General features: G+C 46.0%; 1 protein-coding gene across 12 annotated transcripts in view; it reads right to left on the minus strand.

Moving 5' to 3' along the window:
• CACNA1C (calcium voltage-gated channel subunit alpha1 C) overlaps positions 1–23297 on the minus strand; it is a 639879-nt gene that overhangs the window by 106164 nt on the left and 510418 nt on the right. For all 12 annotated transcript variants that reach the window (XM_040641994.1, XM_040641995.1, XM_040641988.1 and 9 more), the window contains exons 14-19: positions 11539–11746; positions 10485–10605; positions 8687–8801; positions 7771–7891; positions 7352–7421; positions 194–326 (exon numbers count right to left, since the gene is read on the minus strand). In XM_040641994.1, the coding sequence (XP_040497928.1) occupies positions 194–326; positions 7352–7421; positions 7771–7891; positions 8687–8801; positions 10485–10605; positions 11539–11746 (768 nt within the window). The remainder of the gene's footprint in view (positions 1–193; positions 327–7351; positions 7422–7770; positions 7892–8686; positions 8802–10484; positions 10606–11538; positions 11747–23297) is intronic.

Genomic DNA, 23297 nt, shown 5'->3' on the forward strand with positions numbered 1-23297 from the left:
AGGGAAAAACAGACACAGGTCTTCTGATTTGGAATCCAGGATACTTTTCCTTAATCAAGGAAAAAACTGTTTACACAAGTTGTGGGGAGTTGGGAGAGACCCAGGCTCCACTAGGGGTCGGAGGGTGCTGGCATCTGGTATGCACGTGGCACGGAGAGAGCAGAGTCCCACCTTCCCCACCATCCTTGCACACCTGTTGTTGGGGCTGAAGATGAAAAACGCACTGGCTTCTGGCATGGGCACTGCCTTTTCCTTAAGGTGCAGCTCAGAGAGTGGTCGTGGGCGGGGGCCCACAGGCATCTCAGGCTCCTCCTCATCCTCTTCTCCTGTAAGAAAAAAAGCACCGTTCTAAATAACTCCACTACTCCCACAAGGTTTTATCGCTATGCTGCCTACTTCCAGATACCTTCCTACTGACCGGAATCAAGACATCATTTGCGTCTTTGAAAATGAGAGATATAAACTAAGACACTCAGCTCTCTCCCTGTGAGTGCTGGAATCTTTGTTAGAGAGACTTTTCTGGCAGCACATGACAAAGGGGGAGGGGTTGTAAGTAGGGTGACTAGTTCAATCCCAGTTTGCCAAGGACAGTCCTGGTTTCTAAACTGAGATTTCCACATCCCAGGAGGCTCCTCAGTCCCATGTAGATTTGGATGGTTAGTCATCCTAGTTGTAAGGCACTAGGAAAGGAGATCAGGTAAGACTAGGGCATGGCCAGGTGTACTTGTCCATCTAGGCTACAGGTAGGGGAGTGGATACTGCTTAATTGACTTGCAAGCAACCCCATCCTTGAAGGTTCTAGGAGTTTAAAATTAACACTCCCATTCCTGAAAAATACCAAAAAATCATGCACTGTAGGGATAATATGGCAATGATGTTGACTACAACAGGCACTTCATTCAAAGTTAAAGAAGCCCCTTTGTTCTCCTGGCTAGTGGCCACATTTACCGTGGGCCAAAAGGAAATGGCTTATTCCTTTGCGTGTGAGGTCATTGCCCATGGTAGGAAACTACCACATATCCTGTTCTGATCAAATGCATTTAAAAATGTTTAGAAGGAGAATGGGAGTAAGAGCATGGGCTCTCCAGCCAGTGCCTTGGTCCAAATCTTGGCTGTTTCTTTCTGGCATTTAGTCTCTCTGTGTCTCAATCTCCCCATCTGTAAATGGGATAATAGTACATCCATACCTCAGAGTGGCGCCTGACACATAGCAAGTGCTATATAAACGTTAGCTGTTGTTATGATCTCTACCCACAGGAAAGACTCATAGCCTGCAAAGTAGTGCTTAGCATCTTTCTCAGTCTGACCTCTGCCTGCTGTTATTCTGACACGTTCCACTCACATCAACCTGTTTTCTGAAGGCTCATGGTAGTGGATTGAATAATATCCCCCACAAATTCATGCCTAGCTGGAATCTCAGAATGTGACCTTACTTTGGAAACAGTGTCTTTGCAGATGTATAGTCATGATGAAGTCATATTGGAGTGGGGTGGGCCCTAAATCCAAGGACTGTTGTCCTTACGAGGAGACAGAGAGACACACATGTGAGGACAGAGGTGAGGGGAGTGATGAGGCTGAAAGGCAAGGAGCACGAAGGATGCTGGCCACCAGCTGAGACAGGGAAGAGGAGAGAGGGGAATCTCCCCGGAGCCTTAGAGGGAGAATGGTCCTGCCAACACCTGATTTCAGACTTTAGGCTCCAGAACTCTGAGAAAATAAATGTTTGCTGTTTTAAGCCACCAAGTTCATGGTAATTTGTTATGAGAGCCCCAGGAAATGAGTACACTCGCCATGCACTTTCTCCTTTCCTTTCCTCACGCTGTCTTTTTATTTGAACTGCACTCATCTCCCTCTCTGCAGAGCTAGAAGGACTCCCATGTCAGACAGCATCATTCACCTGGCTCTCCTGAGTACCTGAGCTCTCCAGAATGACCTTCCTGCGATTCCAGAGCCCTGTTGGCCTCCTGCATTCACTTGGCACTTAGGACAAAATAGCTCGAATGCCTGGTTTTACACTTATCTATCTGTTCCATCTCTTTATGTGCTGAGAGAGAGATTATGGAGAGAGACACCATGCCCAGCACGTAGCCGCCCTTAGTTTTTGATGATGATTACACATTCACACCAACATTTGCTTTATAAGGAAGGGAACTTTGCAAAAGAAGAAGGTCAGGTGGAGACTCAGCTGTTGGGAAGACAGTTATGGGGAGTTATCTTATGGTCCAGCCATGTCTCTGCATGCTGTCTCCTCTTCTGGCTAAAATGAAGCCAGGTGGTGCAGAGAAAAAAAAAAATGCCAGGCACAGAAGGTGGTTCTTTATCAAGCAAGAAGCATTTAGGGGTCCAAGGCTTTTTTGGAGGACCAGCAGAATATAGGCATAAATCAGTTTTTTTCCCCCTGGAGCAATTAGACCTGACCAGCAAGCAATTAATATTTTTAACAGAAGAGAGCTGTGAGATGAAAAATTGTGTATAGGCCAGCGGTTGAAGCTTTCTAACCAAACCTTGGTAGGTTAAAGAAAGGCAGAGTCTCCCAGTAAAGCAAAATAAATAAAACTGGGGTTGGCCTCAATTGCAATGTTTACAAATGAAATTTCACCGAGAAGGCTCTTAAATTCCTGTCCAATTGTTTGTATTCTTTTCAGTTTTGCTCTAAATGACCCAGCACTTTCTTATTCATGATAATTTGGTTAACAGGTAATTTCACGCTTACTTTAATCATTCGTGTTTATAGAAAAGCTTATTTACTAGCTTTGTGGTTTCCCGAGTTCATGGTGAAGAGTGTTGCATGCTCTTTCGTCTGCGATAGGCTGCCTCGCTGTTCATGAAGCTCCACCCTGATTTCCGTTCTTAGGGAGAAGCAAATCAGTTCGTTCAGACACACACCGGCTGAATTCCAGGCATAATGTTTAAGAGGAAACCACTTCTAAAGGACAAACCCAAATTTGTAAAGGGCCAGAAATCCGACAGCTGTGACGCTTTGCATGTATTATGTATAAGGAGGGAGGCTGCAGAGTAGGAAAAGTCAACCGAACCCCCTATACTCCCGCTCCCAGATGCCAGTGGACTCCCTTGGAGATCTTTATTTTCTCATCTCCGTTCTCAGAGGTGTGGAGAAGTGCATGGCAGGTGCCAGTGCTCAAAAGTAAAACCCCTGTGTAGCTGGACGCCCCACTCTTGTTCCTTGGTGATCCTTGCCCCTGCCCCATTTGATACTCAATTTCACCTCTGTGATTTTGCTCACGGCCAATTCAGATAAAATGTTATTTCTAACACCTAGTGCCTACAGCATACTGAACACGAAGCTGTGGTCCTTGCCCTCGAGGGACGTACAGTGTTTAGTGTGGCCCAGAGTTCACTGGCATGACTGGCAAGGCCACGCCCCCGAAGTGAGCTGTGTAGGTGGGGACCTGAGACAGAAGTCTGAGGATGCCCCTGCTGCTGCAACAGACATGTTCTGTGCTGGCTCAGCTCCGAAACCTCATCTCCTCCCATGGCTCACGTTCTCTCTCTGACTTCTGGGCCACTAGCAAGTCCTGCAAAATGCACCCCAAGTTCCGCCACTTCTCTGTATCTCCAGCACCACTGTTGTGGCCGAAGTGGCCGCTGCCTCTCACGGGACTACTACTGATGTCCTCACTGCCTTCAGTTTTACTCTTGACCATCCACTGCCCTGTGTTCACGCAGCATAGTCTGCTAAAGGTAATTGAGACACCAGATCTTATCTTCCTCTGCCTGAGAACCTCGGGTGAGTCTCCCTTCCATCAGTTAGATCCGAACCCCTCTGGTGGCCTCGGCGGCCCTGCCCCACTAGCCCCTGCCTAGTCCCTGTCTCACCCACAACCTTGCCCTTTCTTTCTCTTTGCTGCATGCACACTGGCCTCTTCGGATTCCTCCACAGGCCATTCTGCCCAAGAGATTGTGCATTTGCTAGCCCTCCACCTAGAAAGCACTTTCCTCTGATTTCCATATGTCTAGTTCCTCTGATTCAGTCAGTTGTCAGGCTAGATGTCGACTCCTTCAAGAGGCCTTTACTGACCACACAGGCAAAGCAGCCCCACGCCACCGAGGACCTCGCTCACATAGCCCTTGGCTTCATTACCTCCTTGCCACTCACTGCTACCTGACGTTACCTTTTTAGTTGGCCTCCTTGCTTGCTCACTGTCTGTCTCCCCACTGTAAACTCTAGGAGAGCGGTGGCCTTCCCTGTCTTGCCCACAGGTGTATCCCTGGGGCCTGCCACAGTGCCTGGTGCATGGTAGGTGCTTCATTAGTAGTTATTAAGTGAAAGAATACCTTCACAGTTTCTTCCAACTCCGTCTATGACAACATATGGTCCTGAAATAACTTCTGTTCTCTCCCACTTCCCACATGCCAAGCCCAGCCCAGCCTACTCTTCTCTATGAAGGCTGGCTGTCTCTCCCCACCACTCCCCACCTCATCTCTCCCCTTACTCCCCACGAACCCCTTGCAGCAGCTGGAGCCCCCCTACAGCACTCAGTGTTGTCCTATGCATTCTCTGGTGTCTTCCACTTTCTTTTTCAAGTGTCCTTGTTAATTTTAAATTCTTAGTGACTCTTAACATCTGTATGTTCCCTCAATAAATGAATCTATTAAATAAAAGTACAATCTTGGCACCCTTCCTAGGTGAGTAGATATTTCTAAAATTTAGTGTATACTAAGCTGGGAGGCTCATATCAGCTGTTGAGCTTTGGGGATTCAACGGGGAAGGAAGGACTGACATGCCACGGCTGGCTGATTGGCACTTTGTGCATATCAGAAAAAGGCCCCTTCCGTAGGGTGTTCCTGTGAGGGCAGAGCCTGTGGCTAGGGGAGTGCTGGAGCTCAGCCCCACTCGGCCGCTTCGGCACACACCTTTGGGTGCAACCTGGACAAGCAAGCACAGTAAGCCGTGCCGAGGGTGGAGGGGCACGGGTGAGAAGTGGGGGCAGGAGGAGGTGTGAGAGTATTCTCTGGCCCTGCCCTTCTCTCTCTGGGAGTCTGGCTGTAAGTGGGGCCGGTGCGATGCTCACCAGTGCTGCCTCCCAAGGGGTATCTGTGAGAAGTGGGCACAGCAGAGGCCGGATGCCCAGAGGCTGCAAAGCAGAAGGGGCAGGTTTGGGAGGACAATGGCAGATCAGGTTCTTAGCCTTTTCTGGTTCAGAAGAGAGAGGAGCAAGTGGGAACGAGAGATTGACAAGAACAGAGACAGCAGGTCAAGTGATCCTAGGAGGAATCTTTGGGGACTTCTGCTGCACCTGATATTAAGGTCCAGGAGTTGACCTGCAGAGTCGGGAAGGAAGAGCAGGGAAGCAGAGGCAGGACAGGTGGAACCACCAGCTTTAAGAGCACACCACCTTGAGTAAGAAAATGAAAAGCAGGGACAGTGAATAAACAGGGGGCTGTCGGGGCTGGCCTTCAAGGCCTGAGTGTGGCAGTGGGTTGAGGCAGGACAGTGTCAACTGTCTATAGACCAGAGGTCTCAACACAGATGTGCCAGATGTGTGGGACCAAGAGAAATCCGGGAAGGGCTGGGTCTGCAGAAGGCTAGAGAAGGGTGGCCACACAAGGGGGGAAGGGACACTCTAAAAACCCTAAAGAATCCTGACAAATCAGCACAATGTGGGAATAGCTTTTCAGTCTAAAATCAAAATCATTCCAAGAATCCTCAAAGCTGAGTCAACAGAGGGACTTTTCTATGGTGGCCAATATGGTGACAATGTTCTCATTAGTTTTTTTCCCCCTGACCTGCTTCTCTTTGATTTCAAAGGGCAACAAAGAAGAGAAAAGGCATGAGTATATTTAGAATGATGAAACTGGAGACTATGGTCGTAGGTGTGGCTGCCCCACTGCCTGGTAGAAGGAGCAGGCCTGGGCTGCCCGCAGCTGGACACACGTGGGAAAGGACCCTCACATGCGTTCTCTCCCCCTGTGCTGTGTGCAGGGGGACCGCCTGGGGCCCAGGGGGGTTCCTCTGATTACTGTCTTTCTTTTTAAACTTTGAAAATATACACACAAGTCTCGATTTGTGTGGTGAATCTCCCTACCCAGCTTCAACAGGACTTGCTGGAGTGTATTTTAAAGCAACTTCTAAATATTTTAGACTCCAGCCATACTCACATCTACATTTATAAGCTAAAACTACAGTAACACCACTGCAGTAACAAAATAAACAAAAACTACTTAAAATCATTAATTTCCAGTCCATATTCAATTTCCCCGTTTATCTCCAAAATGTCATTTTAGAGTTAATTGGGAGATTCAGGATCAAGACAGAATTCCCCATTGACTTTGGTCAACATGTCTAGTCTTTGAAATCCTGTAAGAATTTCTACCCAGAAGAGCTTTCAGACTTCAGACACCCTTCTCGCTCTTCCTTTGGTCCAATCCCCAGCAAACCAAATCCTCCTTCCCTGGAGGCAGGTGAGTCAGGATGGAATGATGGCAGCGGGCCTGCTTTCCAAGGGAAACAGAAGATGGCTGCCCGCGTCCTTGCAGGCATGCCAGCGGAGGATGGTGGAGGGAAGGCCAAAAGGAAAACCTAGCTTTCCTCATACATGTAGAAGGTTTTTAGCCATTTAACATGGTTATCAACCCAAATACAGCTTAACCTCCACTGAGAAGGAAATGCCAGTAAGACAACAGTCCCTTGCTGTGAGCAGCTGATGGCAGGCTTGAAGTGGGAAGTAACAGCTGCAGTTGTAGGGAGAGGGGGGTAATCCTGGGGCTTGTACGGGACGTGGAGCTTCATGAGGCAGAGAAGCGAATTCTGGAGGGAGGCCTGAGGACCTCTGACAGTAAGACCCCTCAAAGGAGACTGCCTGCCAACTTAGGTATCAGAAGATGAGAAGGCTAAGTTGCAAAGACTACTTTTTATAATGAATGAAAGCATTTTACAAAGCAACAAGAGGGACATCTGTGGTGGCAGCTGTCCTTGCACTCAGCACTGCCACCTGAGTAAGGGCAAGGCAGAGTCAGGATTTACTATTATTATTAAGTGAGCGTAATGCTGCAACATGCAAATTATGTAAGTTAATGATTTTATGGCATAGGATATAATAAAACCTTAAATGTCTATAGAATCCACCTACCAAAGGGCATAAAAGACTACTCAAACACAATTCATTTAATGTTATGTTGTTATTATGAGCAAGCTAGGAGCAAAGTTCTCCTCCGGATGATAATTGGTAATGCCTAACTACAGAGACAGAAGACTTTTAGCAGTGTAAGGTACTTGTAGAGGGAACCTGGAACCACTGGTCCCTAATACATAGCTACTTCCATATAGCTTAAGAATCTGGATCTCTACCCCCTACCTCCCAACCTCAAGGATAGGCAATGGGATTGGTACCTGTATTTTCTGGGTTGGGGTAGGGGCACTTATCCTCATTTTCATTGGGCTGGAGGTCATCCATGTTGATCTAGGCAGTCAAACGAGAGGAGGAAGAATCCAGTTAGATAAGTTCCCTAGTTAGAGAGGCTTAGAGTAGCCTGGAAATGGCATCATAGTCAATGGCTGAGCTGTTGACTCAAAAATATATCCTTGTTATCTTGCATATTTCCTTAAAGACATCAACAGAAGGCTGGGATTCACCCAGACGGACTTCTCTTCACATTGCTAGCCCTCCTGCCCCACCCTCCTGGGTTTTCTTCCATGGAGTCTCTTTTCTTTCTTCCTCCCTCCTTTCCATAGGTGCCTGGCCTGGAAGACCATACCTTCCTTCCCCCAGCAATGGGCCTCCCAGCTCCTGGAAGGGGATGGCTTCTTACCTTGGTGGTGGGTGGGGACTCTCCATCAGCTGTAATGGATTTCAGTTCAATTTTCTCCTCCTTGGTCTCCTCTACTGCTGGCTTCTCCACCACCTCTTGTTTCTTCTCTGGGCTGGCAGTCCTGGCCGGTCAGTGGGAGGAAACATTAAAGGAATGTTTACTGAATGATAGGAAACATGGAGAAACGAACCACCCTGTGGTCTGCTGGGGACTGGTGGGAGCAGATTCCGTGGACCTACATCCATCTTCCTTCACCCAGGGCATAGGGCATGTGCCACTCAATCCCAGATGCCACTGGGCCGGGCCCACTGTGCCTGGCCTGGCCACACCTTGCTCTGTCTGAGACTCAGTTGGCCTCTTTCAGCTTCTTAGCTGCTCCAGTCCTTGCTGAATCAGAGAAAGGTTCTGGATCTGATTCAGGTTTGGTTCTTGGAAAACTCTGCTTAGTATCCAGCAGATGCATGGCCTTTGACAGTCCCATTTAGACAATGACAGAAGACAATGCAGGGCCTTATCTTGCTTTCTGAACACTGGAGATGAATTATCAAACAGCAAAAAGGAGTCACTCAGCTGGAACAGCATTTCCCCTCTGAGTGGCTGCCTTCCTCCTCTCTACATCCTTCACTCCTACCACCTATCATGACCTCCCTTCTCAAGAGCATTCTCCAACTTCTTAGACAGGTGGGGGAATCCAGCATCTTCACAGAGACTGTAATTCACAATGGTCCCTACTTTAGAGCAATGCCTAGGAATCAGCAGAGAGGCCTAACTTTCTGTAGGAAGACCCAAACCCAGTGCCCTCTAGGAGGGATGGCCAGCAGAGGCCAGCACCCAAGCCTCTCCTTACCACTAATGGGAATGGCATTCCAGAACTGGGACTTTGGGGACCTGGGCCTGGATAAGCTTAGAGGGTTACCTGGCCAGCTTCTTTCTCTCCTTCTCTTCTTCTTCCTCCTTTTGGGCAGATGTGAGGCTCTCAGCATCAGCCAGGTTGTCCACAGCAATGGCCAAGAACACATTCAGTAGGATATCTGTTTGTGTCCATTCTTAAAGAAAATGACCCTTGGCCTTGGGGTTTTTGGTGGGCACAGGGGGCAAGGAGGGTGCAGGACATGCAGTGGTAGAGCTCCCCACAGAGTGAGCTCAATGGTGACTCACTCTGAGGGTTCCCAGCCCAGTGGTGTCCCTCCTCCACCCCTCTCCCTCCATCACCCTTCTAGCTACCAGGAGTTTTCTAAGGGGTCAAGAGCAGGCTAGCTTGCAGGCTGGAGTGGACAGCAAGTGAGGCAGTGAGTCTGCCTTGCTCTTTAATTGCTGGGTTTTGTTATTGGCTTCCCCACTGAGATGACTGGCTGTAATTGACAGTATAAACAACATTGTCTCTAGCAGAATGCAGAATGCTCTTAAGAGTGGTTCATTGAACCACTGGGCACTGAGGAGGCGGCCTGATAGCTCTGCCAACTCTTAATGTGAGCCTGCGCATACAAAGACCCTTGGAGTGTCCAGCTGGAGCTGGCTGCATCTTGGGAACTCCGAATCGAAGGGGTCATCTGCCCTTTTCTTCTCACTGCCCCCCTCCCCACCGTGAACAGAAACACTGTGGGTCAGAGAACTGCAGAATCAAAGAAAGTATAGCTGCACGGGGCCTTAAGATTTGTTAAGTCTAACCTCCACCACCAGGCCCCCAGACAGTCACACCATGTCCCATATCAGGAAGCCACAACCCACAGAGGTGAAGGGCTTGCCCAAGGATGCTAATGTACACCTGCCCTGGCCCCTGGCCCCGTGGCAGGGGCTTCACATACGTCATCCCATTAAACCGCACCAGGACCTGTTAAGTAGTCGGCACTGATATTTCGTCACCCCATTTTACAGACGCTGAGGTAGAGAGCCTTTAGTTTGCTGAGGTCACCAGGCTGGTAAAAGGTGAAGCTGGTCTGCTGGCATCAATGCCCATGCCTTCAGGACTACATTAAGCTCTGATTTAAACCCAAATCTTGGGTCAGCGCTACTTCTACTTTACCGTCTGCTTCTGCACACAACCCTCACAGGGTTATGACCAGCAGAAGAGAAGACCGCCTGAGGCTTGAGACCCCAGAAACCCGCCCATGGCCTGGATCAGCAAGGACCTGTCTGGTCTGCTCGGCGAAGCCTGTCTGGCTCTGGGTGAGACGAAAGTCCTGGAGAGCTGCTTCAGAGGGAGGGACACTGAGCAGAAAACAGGGAGGGGAGATGAAGGTCATTTCAAGGATGATGGCTCAGTTCTCCTGTACAGTACTTCTTACCTCCAGCAGCAACAGGCCAGGGCAGTCAGGGTGCCCAGCTCCAAGTGTGTTCACATTGGAATCTATGTGAGTAGCTGTCCGTGCACAACAGCAGGGGGCGTTGTTCACCTAGACTCTAATGAGAACATGCCTCTTGGAGTGGGGCAACACTACAGCCCAAACTGGTTCAGGAAGATGAACTTACATCCCCACCTACGCCAAAGCTCCAGGCTTCAACCAAGACCCGCCTCCATGGCTAAGGTGGTTCTGGGACAGCACACGTTTTCTCCCCAGAGCACAACTTTCCCCTGCTTGCCTGGGGGCCCTGTGGGTGGGCAGCCACACTTTTCAGCCCCAAGTCAGGACCTGCTGGGCACACGTATTTGGCATCGTGCTGCAGGCTGAGGGAGGGTGGGGCAGCAGGGGCGGGGAGGCAGGAGCAAAGGATACAGTTTCCACAGATGAAGAGGATGATGAAGTAAATACAGACTAACATCCCTGGAAAAGAGGGGCCGCCATAAGCCATGATCCCATCATACATCACCGAATTCCAGTCCTCCCCGGTCAGGATCTGAATGACACATTCCCACCAATAAGGGACACAGCGTTAGACCAACAGCAAACCCCAAAACTCCCCTGCCCTGCCCCACTATGTTAGCAAAATTGTCTAAAATCTCTTTTCCACTTCTTTCCCTCCTCTTGGCCCCCAGTTCTCCTCCCAGGGGCTCTGAGCTAAACACCTGGGCAAGTTTGACGCTATCCTTAGAAAAGGTGCACGGGCCCTGACATGATACTATTTGAGAAGAAAAAAGGCTTTCTGGTCAAAGTATCTCCTTCTACTTGCATACACTGCACAAGATGGCTGCCGTTAGCCATTCCTCAGGGTCCTTTACAAACGTGATTGTGTTCATTGAGAGAGTACTGTGCTATTCCAACTTTCCCCAGAGTTAGTCGTTGGGTGCCATCTTTAAGATTTGGGCCATATCCACATATTATTTTTCTTGTAACTCAATCTACTTTGAAACTTAAGCAAGTGCTACTTTATCTTTACCCTACACCAAAATATCTATGAAATGACAAATTTGATCAGCTAGCTATATTTTTTCTGGGGACAAGCATGGTGGGTAAGAAAGACAGAGCTTCATTACCCTCCCCTCCCCCAACAAGAGCAGTCTCCTTTCCTCCGTTTGTGTTCATGTAGAATTTATTTGAATAAAGGGTTCCATGGTTAAGCAAGAGTTTTTAAACTACTCAATTATATTTTTTCCCCCAGTGGTCCACCCAACAGAGGAATTCCATGGGGGACTAAGGTAGGGGGAACTACAGAAAGAACTCAAGACTCTCCTGCGCATGGGCTGTCCATGGCTGATCTAGGCTGGCTTTAGTTGCCCAGTGCAAGGGTGAAGCTTCCCACCACCTTTTCAAGGCTCCTTCTCTCTTGCAACCCCAACTCTGCCACTCAACCACCCTCCTGCTCATCATCCCAACAGAGAAGAGTCCATACCTGAAACACGGTGAGGAGGGACTGGGGAAAGTTATCAAATGTGCTCCTCCGGGTCTGCATTTCATCAAAGTTGAACTTTCCTCCAAAGAGCTGCATCCCCAGGAGGGAGAAGATGATGATGAAGAGGAAGAGGAGCAGCAGTAGGGAGGCAATGGAGCGCACAGAATTCAGCAAGGATGCCACCAGGTTGCTTAAGGAGTTCCAGTACCTGAGGACAAGAACGAGGGAGATTAGTGTCCTTTTTCTACATTTTCCTTAATATCACTCCTCATTCACACACCCACTAGAAATTTTAAGATAAATTACAACTCCTTCTTTTCCCCTTTCATTGGGGTAGCGATGGTGGTGTGGATTGGGCTGCTAAACTCACAATTAGAGTGTGCAGCTAGTTAATTCAGGGTCCCAGGATCAGTAATGTGTAATGGTGAATAGATGGAGCTCAGAAGTCAGAAGCCTGAGTTTCAACCTAGCTCTGCCAGTTGCTAGCTGCTAGTTGCAGCTGGGCAAGTCACTTAACTTCCCTTCTGTTTGCCTCTGAGAAAATAGAGATAACAGTGGCACATACTTCATTAGGTTATTGGGAAGATTACATGAGACAAAAAAAAAAAGCAGCCCATCCAGCAACAAAATAAGGAATAAACAAGTGGAATTACATCAAACTAAAAAGCTTCTGGTCAGCAAAAGAAATCATCAACAAGGTGAAAAGACAATCTATGGAACAAGTAAAATATTTGCAAACCATATATCTGATAAGGGGTTGATATCCAAATATAGAAAGAACTCAGACAACTCAACAGCAAAAACAAAACGAAACAACAATGAAAAACCAAAACCCCAAATAATCCAATTCAAAAATTTGGCACAGAGGTGCCTGGGTGGCTCAGTCAGTTGGGCATCTAACTCTTGACTTCAGCTCAGGTCATGATCTTGGGGTCATGAGATTGAGCCCTGCATCAGGCTCTGCACTTGGTATGCAGTCTGCTTGTCCCTCTCCCTCCCCCACCCTTGAGTGCATGTGTTCTCTCTCTCTCAAATCAATCAATCAATTTTTTATTTTTATTTATTTATTTTATTTTTTATAATAATATTTTTATTATATTATGTTAGTCACCATACAGTACATCCCTGGTTTTTGATGTAAAGTTCGATGATTCATTAGTTGCGTATAACACCCAGTGCACCATGCAATACGTGCCCTCCTTACTACCCATCACCGGCCTATCCCATTCCCCCACCCCCCTCTCCTCTGAAGCCCTCAGTTTGTTTCTCAGTGTTGTCTGAGAAACAATCAATTTTTTAAAAAGAAGTATAATGTTTAAAACAATGTGGCACAGGACCTGAGTAGACATTTTTCTAAAGAAGATACGTGAATAGGCATCAAGTACATGAGAAGGTGCTCAACATCACTAGTCATTAGGGAAACGCAAATTAAAACTGCAGTAAGGTATCACCTTACCTCTGTCAGAATGGCCATCATCAAAAAGACAAGAGATTACAAGTGTTGGCAAGGATGTGGAGAAAGGGGAACCCTGGTGTGCTATTCGTGGGGTTGTAAATTGGTACAGCCACTATGGAAAACAGCATAGAGGTTCCTCAAAAAGTTAAAAAATCAACTACCATATGATCCAATGATTCCAATTCTGGGAATATATTCAAATGAAATGAAAATAATAATTCAAAAGATATCTACACCCCCCATGTTCTTTGCAGCATTATTTACAATAGCCAGCCCAAGTGTCTATGAAGGGATGAATGGACAAAGAACTTGCAGTATATATAATACACACACACACTGCAATGTTGTTCATCCATAAAAAATGAGGAAATCCTACCATTTATGACAACATGGATGGACCTTGAAGACATTATGCTAAGAGAAATAAGTCAGATAGAGAAAGACAAATACCATATGATTTCACTTCTATGTGGAATCTAAAAACAAAAACAAAAAAGCAAAAAAAACCCCACCTAACTCATGGAGAAAGAGATCAGATTTGTGGTTACCAGAGGTAGGGGGTGGGAGGAGGGAGAATTGGATGAGAGTGTTGAAAAGTATAAACTTCCAGTTATAAGATTAATAGGTCATGATGATGTAATGTACAGTATGATGACTATAGTTCACAGTGCTCTATGGTATTAACAGAGTAGATCTTAAGAGTTCTCATCAAAAGGAAGGATTTTTTTCCTTTTCTTTTATTTATATATTGTATTTATATAAGACAATCTTATTTATATAAGACAATATATATTGTATTTATATGAGAACCTATTGTGGCAATCATTTCATAATAAATATAAATCAAACCATCATGTTGCATGCCTTAAGTTTATATAGTGATGTGTGGCCAATTATTTCTCAATAAAACTGAAAAAAAATATAATTCTTCCTCTTAAAAAAATACCCTAGTATACAGCCTGACACACAGTTGATAAAGGTTAGTAATTACTGTTATCACTATTGGTCTTTAGACAGAAAAACACATTACAATCTTTTTCCCCCAAGAATGCTGTCCTCAGCCCAGGCAGCAGCTGGTCACCCATGGGTAAGAGAGGGTACAAGGCTTAGTGACGTTTCCCAGATTTACCCTGCTGTCCAAAGAATTGTTTTTTTTTTATAAAGCCTCTCTTCTGGAGATTCTGATTCAATTGTTGTAGTTTGGAGCCCAGAAATCTGTATTTTTTTCCATAATAATATTTTTATTATATTATGTTATTCACCATACAGTACATCCCTGGTTTTTGATGTGAAGTTTGATGATTCATTAGTTGCGTATAACACCCAGAGCACCATGCAATACGTGCCCTCCTTACTACCCATCACCAGCCTATCCCATTCCCCCACCCTCACCCCTCTGAAGCCCTCAGTTTGTTTTTTTTCAGAAATCTGTATTTTTAACAAGCATCCCAGATGGTTCTTATAAGTAGGCAAGTCTGGGAAATCCTGGGTTACAGGAAACCTATCTCACCCACAGGGTGGGAGTCTGTGAGTAAGGTAGAGAGGTCTTCCCCGGGCAGAGATGGGCCATTGGTGGGGTGCTTTGGAGAGGAGGCCCCCAGTCCTAATAGTCACAGACCTCTCTCCACTGTAAATACAGAGGTTCTCCATTATAGCCTAGGGAAAATGCCTTCCTCTTGGAAAAGGGGGGAGGTATGGGCTGCTCATGGACGCTGAATGTGGCTTGGGTCAGTCAAGGTAAGGAAATACACTGTAGCAAAAGGAACACAGCCTCTAACTGGAGCAGGTGTGACAACAGAAATCTCTCTTGCTTAGCTCCACCTTTGGCCTGTCTGCCTTCCAGGTCACTATCTTGGTTTCCTCCACTTCAGGCATTCCTAGCTTATTACCAATATGTACAGTGAATTGTTTTTGCTGCTTAAAAAGGTGACATGCAAACCACTCCCATTATAGCCTCACAGCTGTACCCCCAGCCTTGGTACTTCTCTCCAGAGAATGGTTCCATATTAGTTGAAAGAAGCAGATGGGCCAACAGTTTGGATGTAAACGTGAACTTCTTCCCAGCCTGGCATCTTTAATGCTCCTTTCTCCTTCACAAATTCAGCCTTTCTCTACCTCTATTTTGCCTGACAGCCACACTTCCTCTGTTTGCAGAATATTAATATAAGTTTATTTGTATCCATTCTATTAATGCTCTTCAGTGCTTTTCATTTGTGACAGTCTCATTTCACCCAAATAGGCTCTGAGTTCTTGAGGACAGAGACCAGAAGTTTTTTCTTCTTTTCTCTCCATCTTTGTCTTCACCCAGGATGTGAGGCACCCCGTAGGTTAGAGGTTGTCATATTTGTTCTGCTTATTTTTTTTAATGTTTTTTTATTATATTATGTTAGTCACCATACAGTACATCCCTGGTTTTTTATGTAAAGTTCGATGATTCATTAGTTGCGTATAACACCCAGTGCACCATGCAATATGTGCCCTCCTTACTACCCATCACCGGTTTATCCTATTCCCCCACCCCCCTCCCCTCTGAAGCCCTCAGTTTGTTTCTCAAAGTCCTTAGTATCTCATGCTTCATTCTCCTAAAGCTATTTCAAAAAATAGAAACAGAAGGAAAGCTACCAAACTCATTCTATGAGGCCAATATTACCTTGATCCCCAAACCAGGCAAAGATCCCATCAAAAAGGAGAATTACAGACCGATTTCCCTAATGAATATGGACACCAAAATTCTCAACAAGATCCTGGCTAATAGAATCCAACAGTACATTAAAAGGATTATCCATCATGACCAAGTGGGATTCATCCCTGGGATGCAAGGGTGGTTCAACATTCGCAAATCTATCAGTGTCATAGATTTTTATCCAGAAGGAAAAAGCCAAAAATCATATGATTCTCTCAATAGATGCAGAAAAAGCATTTGACAAAATACAGCATCCTTTCCTGATTAAAACCCTTCAGAGTGTAGGGATAGAGGGTACATTCCTCAATCTCATAAAAGCCATCTATGAAAAGCCTACAGCAAATATCATTCTCAATGGGGAAAAGCTAGAAGCCTTTCCCTTAAGATCAGGAACACGACAAGGATGCCCACTCTCTCCATTATTATTCAACGTAGTACTAGAAGTCCTTGCAACAGCAATCAGGCAACAAAAAGGGATAAAATGTACCCAAATCGGCAAAGAAGAAGTCAAACTGTCTCTCTTCGCAGATGACATGATACTCTATATGGAAAACCCAAAAGAATCCACTCCAGAACTATTAGAAGTTATAGAGCAATTCAGTAATGTGGCAGGATACAAAATCAATGCTCAGAAATCAGTTGCATTTCTATACAAGAAAAATGAGACTGAAGAAAGAGAAATTAGGGAATCCATCCCATTTACAATAGCACCAAAAACCATACGTTACCTTGGAATTAACTTAATCAGAGACGTAAAGGATCTATATTCTAGAAACTATAAATCACTCTTGAAGGACATTGAAGAAGACACAAAAAGATGGAAAAATATTCCATGCTCATGGATCGGAAGAATTAACATAGTTAAAATGTCCATGCTACCCAGAGCAATCTACACTTCCAATGCTATCCCGATCAAAATACCGAGGACATTTTTCGTATTTGTTCTGCTTAAAGCAAAAAGAGAACCTCTCCGGGGCTAGAATACCTGCCCCTCTGACATTTAAAGCAGTGTTCCCACACCTGGCTGGAGAGGAAACTGCTGAGGAGTTTGTTCATTTTCCAAATACCAATTCCTAGGCCTCACCCTGGAACCATGAAATCATAATCTCTGGCGCTGGGGCTTGAGTGATTCTCACACAACAACTCCAACACTTGTTGGTAGACTGGTGTTTAGGAACCAGTAACTTTAGAGCATATTTATAATGAGAATTTCCAGCTCTATCAGAGGGGAGAGTGTCTGCATATGGATTAAGGTCACAGAGCCCCTTAGAGATCTTCTGTGTGTTCAACTGTCACGGAATATTCTGGAGAAGTCTTTATGGCCATAGAAGGTTGAAGTCTTAATTTTCATGAGGTGCATGGACATGAGGGAAATAACTCGAACCAGGCTCACAGCTGAGGTTCAGAGGTGTCTGACAGCCACAGGCACCCTATGGGGAGCCAGACAGGGAGGTCCCAGACTGGACAGAGCAGCCAGGAAGTAGAGAGGGAAGCGGATGTGGGAGAAGTCCCTCAGAGTGTCCAGGGTTCTGGGAATATGGAGGCTGTAGTAGAGAAACAAAATGAGTCATCCAGTGGAGGAGAACTCTTTGGAAATGTTGGGCACGAAAGATGGCAGATAGTGAGTGACCTAGAGGGGCCGATTCGTGGAGCAGAGGTGACGGCTATAATGGTCAGAGGGGCCAGCCATGGGGCAGACCGTTTGACTAAAAGTGAGGACTCTTCTCATGGTTCCTCATGTCCCTCAAGTTATCCAAGGAAAGTCTGCTCTTCTCTTGGTCAACCAGTGGTGGGCTCACAATGTGAGACTTGTGGAATGACAGAACTCCTACCCCATCATCTCCCTTAGTAAGTGACAACTGCAGTTTGTGGCTCAAGACACAACCCGTGCAGTTACCCTTCACATCTCTCTCATACCCCAACCCCCAACATCAGCAAGCTCTGTATCCCCACGTTCCAAGCGAAGCCTGAGTCTGGCCACTTCCCACAACTCTGTCACCAGCCAAGCCAGTAACCTCCCAGCTTGATTTCTGCCTCCTGACAAGTTGCCCTGCTCTGACACTTGCTCCCTGCAGCCCTTCTCCATGTCACATACATCTAAGGTGAAAAGCCCTCAAATGCACCATACTTTTTTTTTCAATTGAGAGTAATGAATTATAACACATTGAAAAAACAATCTAGGGGCGCCTGGGTGGCACAGCGGTTAAGCGTCTGCCTTCGGCTCAGGGCGTGATCCCGGCGTTATGGGATCGAGCCCCACATCAGGCTCCTCCGCTATAAGCCTGCTTCTTCCTCTCCCACTCCCCCTGCTTGTGTTCCCTCTCTCGCTGGCTGTCTCTATATCTGTCAAATAAATAAATAAAATCTTAAAAAAAAAGAGAAAAAACAATCTAAATCCACAGATATTTAAAAAAAGAAGGACGAGGTTTCCTTTATAGAATATGTCAAATGGATAATATGAAGGAATGAATGATGAATGATCGAATTAGAAGATCATCCTTCTGTAGCAGCAACTAATTCAGGTGAAGATCATTACAGACGCTAAAACCATCAGGTGAAAGGTTATTGGCCAGTAGGGTGTTCATACACTCTCAAAGTATCACTCCATAGGTTACTTTTTAATCACAAAGAGAAAGGGTACCTTAACAGTGGAGAAATCTGGCAGGCATCCCCTTAACCAAGTCTCTACACTTAGAATCACCAATAATGAGATAAGCTTCTATTACGTATTTCCGATGCCATGTGGTGGGAGGCACACAATCATCTATGTACTCCACACCCCTGTGCAGGAGCCCCTTTGAAACTGTAAGTCACACCAAGTCAACGCTGCTTCAAGCCCTCAAATCTTCCCAATGGAAGGCTTAACAGATCACGCAGGATCAGCTTCTCCTGCCTCCATGACCTCATCTCCTCCCGCTCTCCCTCCCCCTTTTGCTTCAGCCCACCGGTCCTCAACTGTCCCCTCAGCCTCCATGCATACTCTTCCTCTGGTCCTCACTTCTCTGCTGTCTGCGGAGATGTCCCCCAGAACTCTGCGTGGCTTGCTTCTTCAGGCCTGCAGGGTTCTGCTCAAATGTCCCCTCATCACAGCGGTCCCCCTGGCCACATTCTATCTCCTATTCCTGTTTTTAATATACTCATCACCACTTGCCACCAGAATGTAAGGTTCATGCGAGCAGGGAGTTTGCCTGCTTTGTTCATATCCTTAGTGCTTCGAGTAGTGCCTCTTCCAAGGAAGTAATCAATGACTATTTTGTTGAATGAACGAATCTTACCATGAATGTGACATTTTTGTATGTACTGGAGGGAAAAGCAAGGGGACATGGGTTACCCAGACACTTCTGTGTGTGTGAGGTGGGAGCAGGGGTGGGATGGTGGTGGGACCTCTCACACACGTACTGAAGTCAAACATACTTTGCACGTCTTCCACATCAGTTCTTTTCCTATAGCTTCCCTAAATTCTTAGGCACAGTTACCACTGCCTAAGTCAAACTATTATGTACTGAAGGAATAGACAGATGGTTGCCAGAGGCAGGGGGGTGGGCGTGTGTGCAAAATGGGTGAAGGGGGTCAAAAGGTAGAAACTTCCAGTTATAAATAAGTCCTGGGGATGTCAGGTACAGCATGGTGACTATAGTTAATAATACTGTGCTGCATATTTGAAAGCTGCCAAGAGTAAATCTTCAAAGTACTCATCACACACAGATACACAAATTTGGAATTATATATGGTGATGGATGTTAACTAGATTTATTGTGGTGATCACGGTGTGATGTACACAAATAGTGAATCATTATGCAGACCTGAAACTAATATAATGTTATATGTCAATTATACCTCAACAAAAAAAAGAAAGTGATTATGTCTCAATTGCTCTACAGAAAACAGGGTTGCTATGGCTTTGAGACTCTTGTGCTAGGATTTCCCAAAGAGCTCTGGGCATGTGTCTCCCTTATGGAAGGACTCCCATGCCAGTGGCTCAAAACCAATGGCTGTGGGTTCAAGGGCTTGAACCAGCCTTTAAGAGACAAATTGCAAGCAGGTACATGGATATCAGCCTACCCTTCTCATGAAAAACACCCAGGCTGAAAAGATAGCATTGAGGACCAGTCACGCAGTTACGACACAGTGAAGACGAAGAAACAAATGGCTGTTGATGCTGTTTGCCTCTGATTTCCAGTTAGAGTCTGTCCCATGGCTGGCTTGCCACTTGGACTTTCTGTTCCTTGAGAAGAATTAAGGGAGTAGAGCTGGTGCCAGTGGCCTGGCATGATGAGGGGCATACAGCTTGCTGAACAGAAGGTGTCCACCCCTAATGTGCACATGGTTGGAGATGTTTTATGTGCTCTCTAAAGGACTGAGACAAAGGGATTGTTGTCCTGATGTTGTGGCAAAGAACACTATTAGGGTTCAGAGAAGAGCTAGATTTTGGAGCCTGGCATGCCTTGGCTGATAGCGGGAGATAGGGTAGGGGCCTCATTACCACTGATATCAATGAGATTTGTAGGTGACAGGTGGCAGCCTCTGGACAGGGTGACATGAAATAGCATTGGAATGAAATGCTGGCAGCCTTGCAGCTCCTGAAGCTCTCTCCTCCTTACTGTCAGTCTGATTCTGGGAGGCTGTTAGCGCTACGGCAGGAAGATCAGATGATGCCTCAGGTCCCAGAAACACTCTCCTTTTTAGATATATTAGCTATGAAACATAAAAACTAAAAGGGTTAACCACATATTAGCAATCAACTGAGGCTTTTATCCTCATCAACTAAAAACATGAAGCACATACATTCACACACAGACAAAAAAGAGCGAGCTTTGGAGGAAAGCGAGCAGCAGCACAACAAAGTAATGTCTTGGGCCTCTTAGAGAAACAGGAAAATGAAGTACTTGTCTTCCGAACAGCGTACACAGGCATCCACATCCACAGAGGTCTCCATTCTGCATTTGGGGATTCGCAGGCCCAGATGCACATGCCCAACTTCCGAGAACCCCCTCCCCCCACCCCACCATTCCCTGACACTCCACTGGCCACGGTCATCCTTGAGGTCAACTTTTCAATTCTCCTGTGGCTCTGAATCATTCTCTCCAAAGTGTGTCCTTGCCCTCCTCATCCCCCATCCAAACCAGCCCACTGTTCTCTCCTTAAGTAGGGGGCCTGTGAGAGTTTTCTTATTCTCTAACTTGTTGACTATGGCTTCACTTTTGTCACCTTTCCCCTCTGTCTCTCTTGGCTTAAATGACCACCATCTGTGCAGGCGTACTGTATCTCCCTCATTCTTCCTGCACTAAGACTGTTTGGGCCCCGTGGACTTCTCCTGCATCTTCAATGACAGAAAGTGACCTGAGCCTTGCTTGAGCTGGAAATTTCATCCTGTGAACCTTTGCTTCAAATAGCTCAGGGCCAGGTCCTTTACATTCTAGGTATGGAGCAGATCACTGAGCTTGCTATAAATAAAAGATCTTCATAATAACAGTACCAATAGCTTTAGGGTGCTTTGTAAATGCTTCACCCCACTTCCTCTCTGTTACAGAGAGGTTCATAACTAAATTATAACTGTCCCAACTCTTCTTGTCCTGAGGGGTAACCCCCCACCCCACCCCCCAAAAACCACAAAACTCCTTTCAGTGTTGGTGGCAGTGATCTATTGTTGATAGAGAATCTATAAAGCAAATTTCCTGTGGCAAATCTGTGCAACATGAGACTTCTATACAGCGTTCCTAAGGCAGGGAGGAGGAATGCAGATCAGGTAAGTTCACTGAGGGAAGCACAGAAGGTGCACTCAGGAAAGAAGCTCAGTTTTGCCCTCATCTCTCCCTGTGCCAGCTACACAGGTATCCAAGGTGGGCATGCAAGGACTAGTCCTTCAGCAAAGTTGGCCCCTGGTTCTGTAAGACACAGTAGAACTTGGAGGGTTTAGTGTGATGGAAGGCAGAACTAGGCATATGTGGGTCCAGGAAGAGTCAAACAGAGAATTCTATAATATTATGGTCAGGGTCTCGGACAGCCAGGGGCCCAAGGCCAAATTTACCAATTTAGTTCCGCCTGATACCTACCTCTGTTCCCTCCATTCTAGGAGAATTCACATTTTATGTGTTTTACTTTAGAGTCAAACCCTGCCTTGGATAACAAGTTCAAAGGTCTCATCTTCTCTGTTTGCATCAGAGGTCTTGGTCACATTGAGAAAGGAACCTACTGGGGGGATTGTAACCTGGTCAGGCTGGCACGGCTGTCTGGTCTTGACCTTCGGATTGCCTTGGGATTGTGCTCCCCTGAGCTCCTGGACCACAGAGCTGCTCAGTTCTGCTAGTGAGCCCTTGCATCAGATGTGTCAGGGTTAGGGAGGGAGAACATTCAAGTCATCCTCACCTGTGTCTTCTTAATCCCCAGTAGATGATACCAGCCAGTCACCATCCCAGAGAATAACCACCCTTCATGCTGACGTCAGGGAGCAGGCTCTTGAGTCTGAGCTGCCTTCTCCATAGACCCTGGCCTGGAAACTGGGCAGATGCCAAACATATCTCTTTAATAATGGTCCTTAAGGAGCTCAGAGCTTCCATGGTGCCCTAAGAAGAGGAGAGCTGGAGTGGGGAGGGTGGGGCTGGTGTAGGGTTGGATCTGATACTCACGGCCAGACTCTGGCAATTGAAATGGAGACATTTAGAGCCTGGAGAATTTGCAAAAGGCTCTCACCTTGGGGCGTTATGGAGCCCATATGTGATCATGATTCACCAGTAAAGCTGTCTGTGCTGAGTCAGCCCAAACTCACATTTTAGGGCCTGGGAAGGGAGCCACAGGGGAGGAGCAGTAGGCGAAAGAAAGGGATTTAAGGTTTAAGAGAGAAAACAGCAAGGGCTGGAGGGATTTCAGTGCCTTTAAAAACCAACTGTATAAAAAATGAGGTGTGATTAGTAAATTGGAATCACGTCCAGATTTAGTCTAACCGAGGTCTTTCTTCCTCCCTGTAGAATGATAAGTCTGACTGGGCTGACAAAGAGTAGACATACTTGATATTAAAAACGGGCAACATTGAAGAGCCCTGTAAAACCTCAAAACAGGAGAAAGAACCCAATCTATGACATGGCTGGAAGGCCCACTGGCATGGGTAATGTACCCAAATTTGACAAAGATTTTGGCCACGTGGATGCCTCTCTGTTCTCACTGAGACGAGAATCTTGCCTTCTCTAATCCATAATTTACCACTCCTAATATTATTAACACTCAGGAATCAACTGATTTACAGTCCAGTGCAGGGTTCCCAGTCTTTTTTTTTAATGAGACATATAGGATGGATCATATTCATATGCACAGTATACTCGCTAAAGCATTCTCAGATTTTGACAAAACACTAAAAAAATAAGCATGCCAATAATTCATTTTCATCATATACCATATTCATACTTGTCATATACCGAAGACTTCAGGCAGCATGAAGAGTGGTAAGTCCAGCCCATTCTTGCCCATTCATAAAAGTACTTGGGAATGCAAATGACCAAGAGTGAGGGCATCACAGGAACAGTATTGAATTTTTTTGAATTTATTTTTTTGGAAAAGAAACTGTTCATAAACTTTGGTATTTCAGCTCCTATAATAACAAATTACTTGCTACACACTGCTCGGTTG

The sequence above is a fragment of the Ursus maritimus genome, unplaced genomic scaffold (assembly GCF_017311325.1).
Source record: "Ursus maritimus isolate PB19 unplaced genomic scaffold, ASM1731132v1 scaffold_26, whole genome shotgun sequence".
NCBI lineage: Eukaryota > Metazoa > Chordata > Mammalia > Carnivora > Ursidae > Ursus > Ursus maritimus.